The following is an 11,247-nucleotide window of genomic DNA, read 5'->3' as shown; positions in this document are numbered from 1 at the left end:
TCAGCCATTTTCAATATTACAAAGCACATAAAAACTTCACGAGTTTGGTAGTGCTCTTGCATACGAACCGCTCGGGGTTTGATAAGAATGAACTATCATAACAAAATAAAAATCCACCCATTGGCTCAGCTCCTGAGGATGGTTCCTTCACATTCCCAAAGATTCTGCTAGTATTTCTATCCTGCCAATTTCTGAACCTTATCACTCTCCCATGCTTTTGCAATGAGCCATGGCCCCAATATCCCTTCAGTCGTGTGAGAATCCCATGACTGCAATTCTCGCCCTGCCTCTTTCAACACATCTTTCACTTGACACGTTTAATCATCTTTTTGTAATGTGTGCATGATTAAACCATTGCATGCAAAAAAGGTAACTCATGTGTGGCTAATGCCTACAGTGCGATCGCATGAGCATAATTTGATGTATACAAATAAAAATAAAACAATTAGAGAATCAAATGCTTTCATCATGGCCCAGATAGAACGAAGTGCTTGATATTGAACTTACGAACAAAGAATTATAAGAGAAAGTAGCATATGTGAAAAGGCACCTTTAAAAAGCACCATCCACGCTGCATCTGATAATAACAAGCAGCCTCTATGATAGGCCTGCTCAAAACATACAGTAGCTGCAAGGCTAAAGTCACTGCAACTCCAGTGGTGGACATCACAAAGGCTAAGAAGTACCTTAAGTGGGAAGCTGCAGCTGAAGAAAGAGGAGACTTTCCCAGGTGTTTAAAAGTGCAAATTGTCAGCTCGCATCCTCCTGGTGCCTGCGCTGGTTTCTCTGCCGTCGTTGAGACGTTTCTGCCATCTGCTCTCCAGCATCACTACTCCCTGCTGCACTGTTTGCTTCATTGCTCCCACGGTGGAGATTCTCAACCCAGTGCCTTAGTCTTGCACTTCCAGCCCTTCGCTGCTGGCGCTGCTGATGACCTCGTATGCGCGAGGAGATACCTCCTCCACTTGCAACAGAAGCACCCGGCCCAAAAAATTGGAAAAGGAAAAAGACCCTCCACCAATGCCCATCATCGCCTGGAAAGTCCATGTCCTCATTGTCAATCTCGAGATCATCCTCAATAACATAGTCACCAAACACTGTGGCACCTGGCATGGCAGAGCGAATGCTACTCAAAACATCCCCTAGATCCCTCTGACGTTCCAAACGCCGCCAATCCCGTTGCCGGGCAGGGTCGACTTCTGAGGGTCGAGCATAAGGATGCTCACATCTTGCATGAGTACGCAGCTCTTCATAAGAACCTGCAAACACACATGATTCCTGGGAGCAGCTTCTTACCTTGTCATTAAGATGTTTCCTGGCTGCATCAACAACCTGCCAGCCATTGACTTTGCCCCTGCAAAGAGGGCATACCAAATCCTTAATGTCTCCTCTCTCAAAAGACGAAGACCCTGTCGAATGTTCCCCCCCAGCAGGTTCTTCCATGCCTTCCACTTCGCCTACTAGACCTGTCTCAAGATCTGAAAAATGCAGCTCTGCAGCAGCTGTGCCACGGCTAGCAGGTACAGGTGCAATTCTTCTTGATCTTCGAGTGGCTACAACAGATTCTGCATTTGTAATCCTTAGATTCAAGGCTTCATCTATTGCACTATCCATGCCAGCATGATCTGATCCATGAGTAGCAGCGTTGGCAAACCTTCTTGCTAGCCTTCGAGTGACCAGGGCAGAGTTGGCATCCGCAATCCTCAAATCTAAGCCTTCGCCAGCAGAGGCAGCCTCCAGAACTGGTTGCCGTGAACGTTGGTTGGCATCCAGAACCATTTGTCTGGGACCTAGGGGCTTCTGCAGGCCGGCTTGAGCCTTTTGGTACTGATCAAGACAATTAGAGTGCCGGTAACTTGTGTTGCACATGTATGGGCGGCAGCCCTTCTCATGGGAAGCACACAACAGGAGGACTGCGTTATGGGGGAATTCAAGACAGATGGGGCATACTGCATCTTCCCAATCCGTTCTTCCTGCACACTCATCTGCACTGTCCCCTTCAGATCCTTTGCCGCAGGTCTTGTAAGGATGGCGTCTGCTAATCTGTAGTGCTGAAGCACGGCTGCTTTTATCCTTAGGCATGATAAAACTCAGAGAAAACCCTAACACAAGTGAAAAACAAGGGGTTGAAATGGGCCTAAGCTTCAGACACAACATTCCTACACCGACATATTCCATTCCTACACCAACATATTCCACCGACATGAAAACCTACGTGCTGTTACGATGGAAAAAAATCCCTAACCCTAAAAATACCTAGCTGGCGTTTGCTGACCCTAGCCCTAATCCAAATCCTAGCCTTTCTAATGTTCAAAAACCCTATTTTCAATTTGCAATGAGGACTCACTGGCCCTTACTCTTATAGATCAGTAACGACCAGAGAAACGCTCGCCTCTGAAGCCACGACATGTGTTGCAGATAGCACAAGCAAAATCTACAACTAGCAGAGCCCATTTGGCACCCGATGGAAGGGAAAATGCAAAGAAACAGAGAGCCAACAACCCATTGTATACACATCGCAATAGATCTAAAACGTAAGGAGCATACCTGTGATTCCTGCAAGAAGGAGCTTCGACGCAGGTGAGATGAAGACAGACAATGATCCTGATGATTATCACCACTGCCACACGAAAACATTTCTAACCCAATCGCAACACATGAGCTTTTAAAAGCCTTAATGGGAGGCGGATTGATCTCCACCTCTAACCGCTTGGCCGTCCCACATGCGTGTGTTAAGCATGGGTTTCCATGCTCTTGACCCAAGGGTGGCTTCATATGAGAGATGACCAACCGATCCATAGGGCAATACATCGAGCACAACATAAAATCCGGTGATTGTAACGAAGGATGACTTTGTATGGCAGAGGACCACCCAATGTACGGGCACAACGGCATAGCTACAACATCGTGCTTCATTCATGGGCCAATGGCCACAATCTTCAAAGAAGGAATATGTCTTCAAGTAAATGCTCCATGTGTAGGACACGAAGAGGGCTCATGGCATGTATTCTAGCGTTGTCATGCATTAAGAGCTATGTGGACCAACTTGGGAAGATGGGTCATGTGTATAGTAGGGGCCAGGGTAACTTGGTTTGGCAAAGCTAATGGTCCTCTGCTCAGGAGAGCATTGTCATACTAGGGATGATCACGTTCATCCAAATTTAAAATATCATACAGAAAGCTAAGTGCAAGTTGCTATGTGTGACTCCAAATTTATGGTGCGCTTATGGGTAGGTTCACAATCCCTTGACCAAGGGTTACATGCACATCTCAAGCTGCTGAAGCTAATGTTGTGGTCTTGGTTTTCTTGTGTATAAATGGGGACATAATACCAAAATAAGGGAGGGAGGCTACAAAATTTTTACGTTAAATTGCAGGGAGGGAGGGCTGGAAAAAAAGCTAGCTCGTATTCTTTCTGTAGAGTATAGAAGCAAGAGCATGAGAACCTTAGCGCTTTAATACCGTGAGAGAATGGTTGAAGGCAGCAAAGCGGAAGCAGAGGAGAGACTTGGAGCAGCCCAACAATGATCCAACACTTGAGCAAATAATAAATGAATTAAATGGAAAATAGCCTGTTCTTATATACAACACAAATAGCCAAGTCGGAAACCCATGACTGGTGAAAATACCCCTCTCTGCAAGGGGATCAATCTTTGTGTTGCCCATAGTCACCCGACCAAGAAAGAGAAAACTGCATAGAAAGCCTAAGAAGTATCTTCTCCTCATCGAGACAAATCTTCTAAGGCTTCGCTATCTTGATGCTATAGATTCACATGAAATTTACACTCAACAATTATAGGTTAAACATGTGTCATCCTTTGACACATCGTGTCCAAGACTGGTATCTCCACATATGAGAACAAGATCCAAGTGAACTTAGAGTTGCCACCACCTATCAACTAGGGGGTGCAAAGACTCATGCGGCACGTAGGGTGGTTTTATAAAAGATTCTTTGTACAAGAAGTAGTTGATTATCTTCGAATATTCGAATGGACATATGAATGCCAATGGCCATAAAAAAAGTTGAAGAAAGCATTAGCAAGCGCACCCATCCTGAGATCCCCCAATTGGGATCTAATTTTTTATGTGTATATCAATGCTTCAGCATTTACTATTGGTTGGGTGTTATCAATGCCATAGGAGCACAACATGGAATTCCTTGTGACTTTTGCTAGCCATCACCTTAATGACACTAAACATAACTACCTAACCAATGAAAGAGAGGAGTTAGCCATGGTATACACTCTGATGAAGAAGTACATGCATTACCTGATGGTTACCAAATTTGTTTTCTTTGTTCGCTTAAGCATTGTTGTATTTGGTGAATAAGCCTAGCTTCATGGGATGCATCACTAGATGGTTTCTTTTCTTTTGGAGTTCAATTTCACCATCGACATGCAAAAGGGGTATGTGCATGTCTAGCTTTCCAGAATCCCAAATGGAGAACCCCCTCTAGGAGTGGAAGATGATCTTCTCGATGCTCCACTGTTGCACATTGACCAATATCAAAATCTGGAATGGAGTGATGATAGTGTCCACTTCTTGATGGGGCCAATGAATTTCCTATTGACCGTCCCATGAGGAAGGATAGAGCCAGATGCCTCATTAGAAAGGTGCCCCTTGTCAAATGATAGAGCGAGAATGCTTTACAAGAAGGGTCAAGATAGCATCATGGGGAAATGTGTTCATAAAGATGACTTTGTTGCCATTTTTTAGCAAGCCCATTCTGGCAAAGGTGAAGGACACTTTACTGGGGACATAATTACCCACAAGGTTCTCTAGGTCGAACTTTGGTACACTCTTTTTTGGAAGATGTAGCTGGGTTTAAATGAAAAAGATTCACCTGTTAACCCATTCCTAGGGTTAACAAGAGCTACCGCCATTATCTTACATCAAGGAGTCAAGGTAGATACACCAAAGGGTCATACATTCAAGATATGAAGCAATGGTGTCCAAATCTACAATTTGGACGAGTGCCCGTAATGGTGTGATGGAATACTTAAGGTGATTCCCACTTCAAGAGCATGTGGTAGCAAGTTAGGATGAAGTCCCAAGTGATGTACTTCATGGATATATTATGAGAACAGTGATTGTAATAGCATTAGGCCCCTTATGAGCCTAAAGTGTCTGGCCAGCCATAGTTTAAGTGAGTGTGAACACTTATGGCCATGTATATAAGTGAATTTCTCTCATAACACAATATACTCTCCCATTGTGCAATAGAGTCTTGCTCTTGCTAATCCTTTTGCTAATCTCTCTCTCTAATGCATGATAGTGAGTGTGTGTGAGTGAAGTGAGGTGAGAGGAGAGACGAGTACCCGTAGTGCAGAGCGCGATGGTGTGACAAAGCTCTCACCGGAGGTGCGGTGGAATTGCTTCTCAAGGAGTTGTAGAGCTTGGAGGTCTCAAGGCTTATGAGCTCGGCCATTAGAAATATCCTCACGACAGTTTGCGGTTCATCAAGTAATCTCTTATTGGATGTGTTTCAAGGGGGGTTAGGGTGAGTCATAATATTTTTGGCGCCTTGTCGGGGAGCCATCCCTTGGCTTTTTCCATCGTTTTTTCCCTAATCTACACTGACCCATTGCCCATTATCTTTATTAATGGTTTCCCATAAAAAAATATGTGGATTTGATGGTGATTTGGTGTAGAATAGCTCTCTCTTTTATTTTTGTAAAGAATGCTTTTTGCTTAATTTTTAGCTTAATTTGTGCTGTTGTTAAGTGGTTTTTCATGTTCTTAGGACTTGTACATAGAGTGTATTAGGTTTAGTTTGCATCCATTGCATCAAACAATTGCAATAGCATGCAATTTTTATTGAATGTTAGCTCTTTTTAGTATTAAACATAGAACTAAAATAATTAATTTTTGCTTAATTTATGTGTTTTTTGTTGCAATTGTTTACATTAGAGTGTTAGCAAGCATTAGAAGTAGCTTAATCCTTTAAAAAAATCTTAAAACTATAAAAAAAAACTCTTAAAAATGACTAATTTCTCTTAATGGACTGGTTTTTGTCATTAAAATTAGTATTTTTAAGTGTTTTGAGAACATCTAGATGCATCAAAACACCTAATTACATCAATTTCTTCGGCAATATTGGAAGAATTTGACTCTCTTTGCTTAATTTTGCCTTAAAAGAAGAGACCAAAATTAAGAGTCTAATTAATCACCTATTTTAGATTAATTTACACATTTGTTGATGTACATAGCTTAGCATTCCCTTGCTCATATCTTACCATTTCCTTGCTCTATCTAATTAATCACCTATTAATTTACACATTTGTTGATGCACATAGCTTAGCATTCCCTTGCTTTATCCAATGAATTGCTCAGTTGTGTGAATTAATTAGAAATTGGTTAATTAGAGTCCTTTATTAGTATAAAAGAGAAAAAGATTAGTGAAATAATTAATCTTTGATTAGTTCTTAATTACTTTTTTTACATAACTCATTAAGGCTAATGAGTTATGTAAAAAAAGTAATTAATCTTTGATTAATTCTTAATTACTTTTTTTACATAACTCATTACTTTTTTTACAATGCTCATTAAGGCTAATGAGCATTCAATGAGTAGATGCCCATGAGTTGTCAAATTGTCCATATTGGGGGTCATTTATGAAGGGTGTAAGGGGGTGTCATAAAAAGGTTGACTTTTTTATTCCCACAACTTATTGGAAAAATGACCATATCCCCTTAATTTTAAATTTAAAAAAATCCCCCCAAACAAGGAAATTCATATTTGCCATTAGACTTAAAAAAAAGGGTTCACGCATGAACCATTTTCTGCACTCTCACACCTTAAGGTCTCACGGCCTAAAAGTTCACACTCCCAAAAAAATACAAAAAAAATGGTTCACACGTGAACCATTTTCTGCACTCTCGCGCCTTAAGGTCTCACGGCCTAAAGGTTCACGCCTAACAAAAAAAAGAAATCAAAAAAATGGTTCACGTGTGAACCATTTTCTACACTCTTACGCCTTAAGGTCTCACGGCCTAAAGGTTCATGCCCAAAAAAAAAATCCAAAAAAATGGTTCACGCATGAACCATTTTCTGTACTCTCACACCTTAAGGTCTCATGGCCTAAAGGTTCATGTCCGAAAAAAAAAAATCAAATTCCAGTTCACGGCGTGAAACACTAAGCATTTCATCGTGTCGTGAAGCACTAGGCATCTCACGATGTGAAACAGTGTTAAAAAAATAAATTTGATAAAATCTGTGGTCTGCTTCACGCCACCGTAAACTGCACCCTGCTAGTTCATGACTTTGGAAAACACCCCTGTTTGGAGGCTCATATCTCCTAAACCGTGAATCCGATGAAGGTGCTCTAGTGCTCATAGAAAAGCTGACTTCGAGCTCTTCAAATTTGGTCTTGGCCGTCTGAAGTCAAAATCGATCATTTTGGCCCCCGACCAGCAGCCTCAAAATTCGACCCGAAAATTGAGGCAAAAAGAAGCCCAAAAAGCACAATCGCAAACTGCGTGAAAACGACTTCAAACTATATTTGGACTACTTTTTGAGGGTCTAAACGACAAAATCACGAACGACTCAGAGAGACAAAATTGTAGTGCTCTAAAAATTCTATAACTTTCTTATACAGAGTTTTTCCAAATTCCTTTTGAACACCCTAAAAACGTGCTGCGAAATAGGAAAAATATTTTCCAAAAAAAAATTTCATCTTGAGATAATGATGGAAAATAGGTTTTGGGACCTCCTCTTCCATCTGGGAAGTTACTAGCATACACTTTTTTTGAAAAAATATCTCAAGTCATTCACGTGCGTGTAGCGTCTAAGCTAATTAAGGCAAACGGACACTCGTTTGACCCAACGAAGAGTACGCCAGGCTTCTTGAGGCTGTAAAGCACAAAAAAAAAACAAGTGTGCTTGCTCATTAAGGAGCAATTGACAAAGTTAGACATGGCAACAATAGAGGGACTACTTGGGCCGACACCTCACTGAACCCAATGGCTATCTTTAAGCCATTGAGATCTATGCCCCAAATGCACCTCCCAATACCATTGGCCATGCCTACAACAAGAGTGTCATTGGGTTTTACACCCCCTGTCACTTCAATCCCACTGGGCTTTGGTCCTTTACCTAACATTCCCACCAATCTTATAGTAGGTACCAACCCTTTTCAATCCTTGGATGCCCACACCTTAGATATACTGACTAGTCTAGGAAGGGGGGTTGCCCAAGAACTGAGTGAGTCCCTACCCACACAAGAGCACTCACATACGGCCTCAGTGACTCATACAAAAATACGGCTGTACAGATCTCCAAAATTATGGGCAAATATGATAGAACGACCGATCTTGTTCAATTCATTCAAATATTTGAACATAGATGTGAAGCCTTTGGAAATCCCAACTGCCCCACCATGATACATGCGTTGAACGTATGCTTAGAGGAAAAAGCTAGTCGATGGTTCATCACATTGTTGCCGGTGATCAAGACAAACTTTAGGACTTTGAAAACAGCCTTTATCCACCATGACTTTTCAAGACAAAGTGATCAGCGAAAGAACTCTATTCAATTGAGCGTAAACCAAACGAAACCATTAGAGATTTTATTCTTCGGATAAAACTCTTGGACTCACGATGTGAGTCATGGGAGAAATTAAACGATTCTTAGTTGAAGAGATGTTTCATGATGGACTTAAAGAATAACAGCTTACACAACTTGATTATTGTATCCAACCAGAAACATTCGATCAATGTTGTAAAGAAGCAATACGGCTAGATAACAACATGATGGAAGATGATCACGATACAAGGTGTTCCTCATCTAAACCAAGTGAAGCAATGGCTAAAGAACGATTGATCTCGGAATTATCATTCCCCGAATTCTATGCAGCCTTGCTTAAAAGCTTTCAATCGACATCTCTAAGAGAGGATGAAATCCTTCAAATCCAAACATCCTTAATGCCTCTACAAGTGAGGAGCAAAATGCCTTGTGTTAAGTGCAATCACTACAACCATCCCAATTCCCATTGTGCATACAAGGCACCTGTCTTTCTGTACTGCATATATTGTAAATTCTTTGGTCATGATACTACAAAGTGTCCCAATTCATCAACAATTGACTTAAAACCTCCATCTCCCATGCACCAAACATAAATAGTCCAAAGGGTAGAAACCGCTCAAGAAGTAGTTAATCGAACACTTCAGTGTTTCTATTGTCGTGGACCTCACAAAGTGGCAGACTGCCCAGTTTGGAATACTGTCATGCCCATAGTCACTCTGACACTTTGCAACATGTGTGAACGATGTGGCATTGATCACATGTTCCAAGATTGCCCAGGACGAGTTGCTTCAATGCAACTTGTCTCACAAAATACAACTCTTAACATCTTAAGTGTACAAAATGGGCAATTGTGTACGGTACCCTTGAATGTGCTTACATACTTACAAGCTAAGGCACGAGAGATAGTAAAAAAGAATGCAAAAGATAACACTTCGAAATGGATAGAAGAGCATGCCTTAAAGTAGAAACCAAAAGAGAAAACAAAACCTTCTAAGCCAAAGAAAAACAAGGGACAACAAACTATCGAAACCAAGGTTGAATTAAAGGATAGGGAAAAGGAGCCTGTGGAGAGGATATAAACAGAAAAGAGACAAAAGCTACACATGATGCAGAAGCATCCACCTCAAAGGCCACCACACAAACCACAAAACCCATATGTGCGGCACATGATACAAAAGCCCAAAAGAGAATTCGATCTCGTCGCATGGGCAAATAGAAAGAAAGAAAACCTGACGATCCAAAGAAAGTCAGAAGATGAAATAAGTTCTAGTACACCACTTAGTGAGGATGAAACAAGTTATGATTTGTCACTCAGTGCACTTAATAGACCGATCAAGAAACTAGAACCCACCTAACCACCCCAAATTGAAAATCATGATCACATGACATATGATGCAGAACACAAAAAGTAAGCTTAGGAGAGCATGCTTAGCATGGTTGAGTGTCTTACAGGATTACTGGTTGTAATTGAAACTCAGAATGCCAATCCTAAAAAAGAAACCAAAATACAAAACCTAGAGGAGTACCGCTTCCCCTTTCAAGAGGAAGACATACTCTCTACAGACGAGTCATTAGAGACAGATTGCATGAATTATGCGGTTGAAAAAGCACGTGAGGAATTCAATGAATCCCTTATAAAATTAAAGCAGTCTCTCAAAACCTCATTTAGAGGAATTCTCTTCTCTCATGAATCCAGCATAACATCAGCACTTGCACCTTTAAGGGCTCAACATGAGTTATGCTGCCAAGACATAAAGAGCTCTAAAGAACAGGATTGTAAGGATTCACAAGTTTTCAAAAAGAACTCAGTTATAATTGTTAGAGGACCAAGTGTGCCATTGTACACATTGGGTACTCTTGAAAAAGCTGAGAGCCAAAAAGTGGACAAAAGTGAATGGGAATATGAAACAGAAATTGGATTAAAGCTAAAAACTGAAAAATCCATGGTTCCTCTTGACGATTCTATCATGGTACAGTTAGATTTCCTTATAAGTAATGATGTTAAGCGCAAACACGCATTGATTAGTCCTAGAGCTAACATCATGAGACAATAGACACTTGGGTGTCATTGGGACAACCTAAACTCATCCCTACACAGACAACGGTCTTGCAAGAGGAGCCAATGGAAAAAACATTGAAGTTCCCAATTACTTTAGCTATGCTACTCAAACGATTGGTGGAGATGTGGAATTTACATTCCAGGTTACCCTAGATTTCCTTAAGTATGATATCGTCCTTGGTGGAACTTGGATACGTGACTCATTGTATTCAATTGATGAATCCATGCAAACAATCACCTTGAACACTCCTGCAGGCATTGTATTACTGGAGGAAGAGACCTTGGAGGACCTGGAACACCAAAAATATTTTACTGAAAAGATCTCTAAGATTTTGTTTGGATCGGAATTTTCCCAAAAAAATCACCGCAACTCAAGCATAGCTTTATCCAACACAAGAACACAATCTCATGACCCTTGAGTTATGAGATTTGTTAGGTCAACCAACACTCATGGATCATCCTGAAAGAATTCCCTTTACACAAGACTTGAACATGCCATGTTTGGGGTACTTTGAACATACAATGTATATCGAAACTAACCTTACTTGATTGCAAGTTTTTTGTGGTTATGTGTTGAAAGCAGATTTGATCTTGGAACATAAATGGATTGTTGCTACCCAAGTATCACTGTGCTTTGCTAGTGATAGGGTCATCTTGATGGTCAA

At 41.0% G+C, this 11,247-nt stretch overlaps 1 protein-coding gene across 2 annotated transcripts; it reads right to left on the bottom strand.

The window, feature by feature from the left end:
- Nucleotides 1–481: 481 nt before the first annotated feature.
- LOC147616488 (uncharacterized) lies at nt 482–2,727 on the bottom strand. Of its 2 annotated transcripts, XM_086777561.1 has the most exons (2): nt 2,548–2,727; nt 482–2,102 (listed from the first exon to the last, which is right to left on the bottom strand). In XM_086777561.1, exon 2 carries the CDS (start codon nt 2,080–2,082, stop codon nt 751–753), a length of 1,332 nt encoding a protein of 443 aa, XP_086633687.1. In that variant the 5' UTR covers nt 2,083–2,102; nt 2,548–2,727; the 3' UTR covers nt 482–750. The 2 variants fall into 2 exon arrangements, with proteins under 2 accessions (XP_086633687.1, XP_086633686.1); XM_086777560.1 differs by lacking the exon at nt 2,548–2,727 and having other exon boundaries at nt 482–2,541.
- Between the last annotated feature and the right edge of the window lie 8,520 nt (nt 2,728–11,247).

The sequence above is a fragment of the Cibotium barometz genome, chromosome 38 (assembly GCF_041138505.1).
Source record: "Cibotium barometz isolate CiBa-2024 chromosome 38, ASM4113850v1, whole genome shotgun sequence".
NCBI lineage: Eukaryota > Viridiplantae > Streptophyta > Polypodiopsida > Cyatheales > Cibotiaceae > Cibotium > Cibotium barometz.
The sequence above is the reverse complement of the archived record's forward strand: the minus strand, read 5'-3'. Positions and strand labels throughout refer to the sequence as shown.

What these genes read in the sequence shown, in the direction of transcription:
- LOC147616488 (XM_086777560.1), bottom strand. Translation starts at nt 2,205, where the DNA reads ATGTCGGTGGAATATGTTGGTGTAGGAATGGAATATGTCGGTGTAGGA.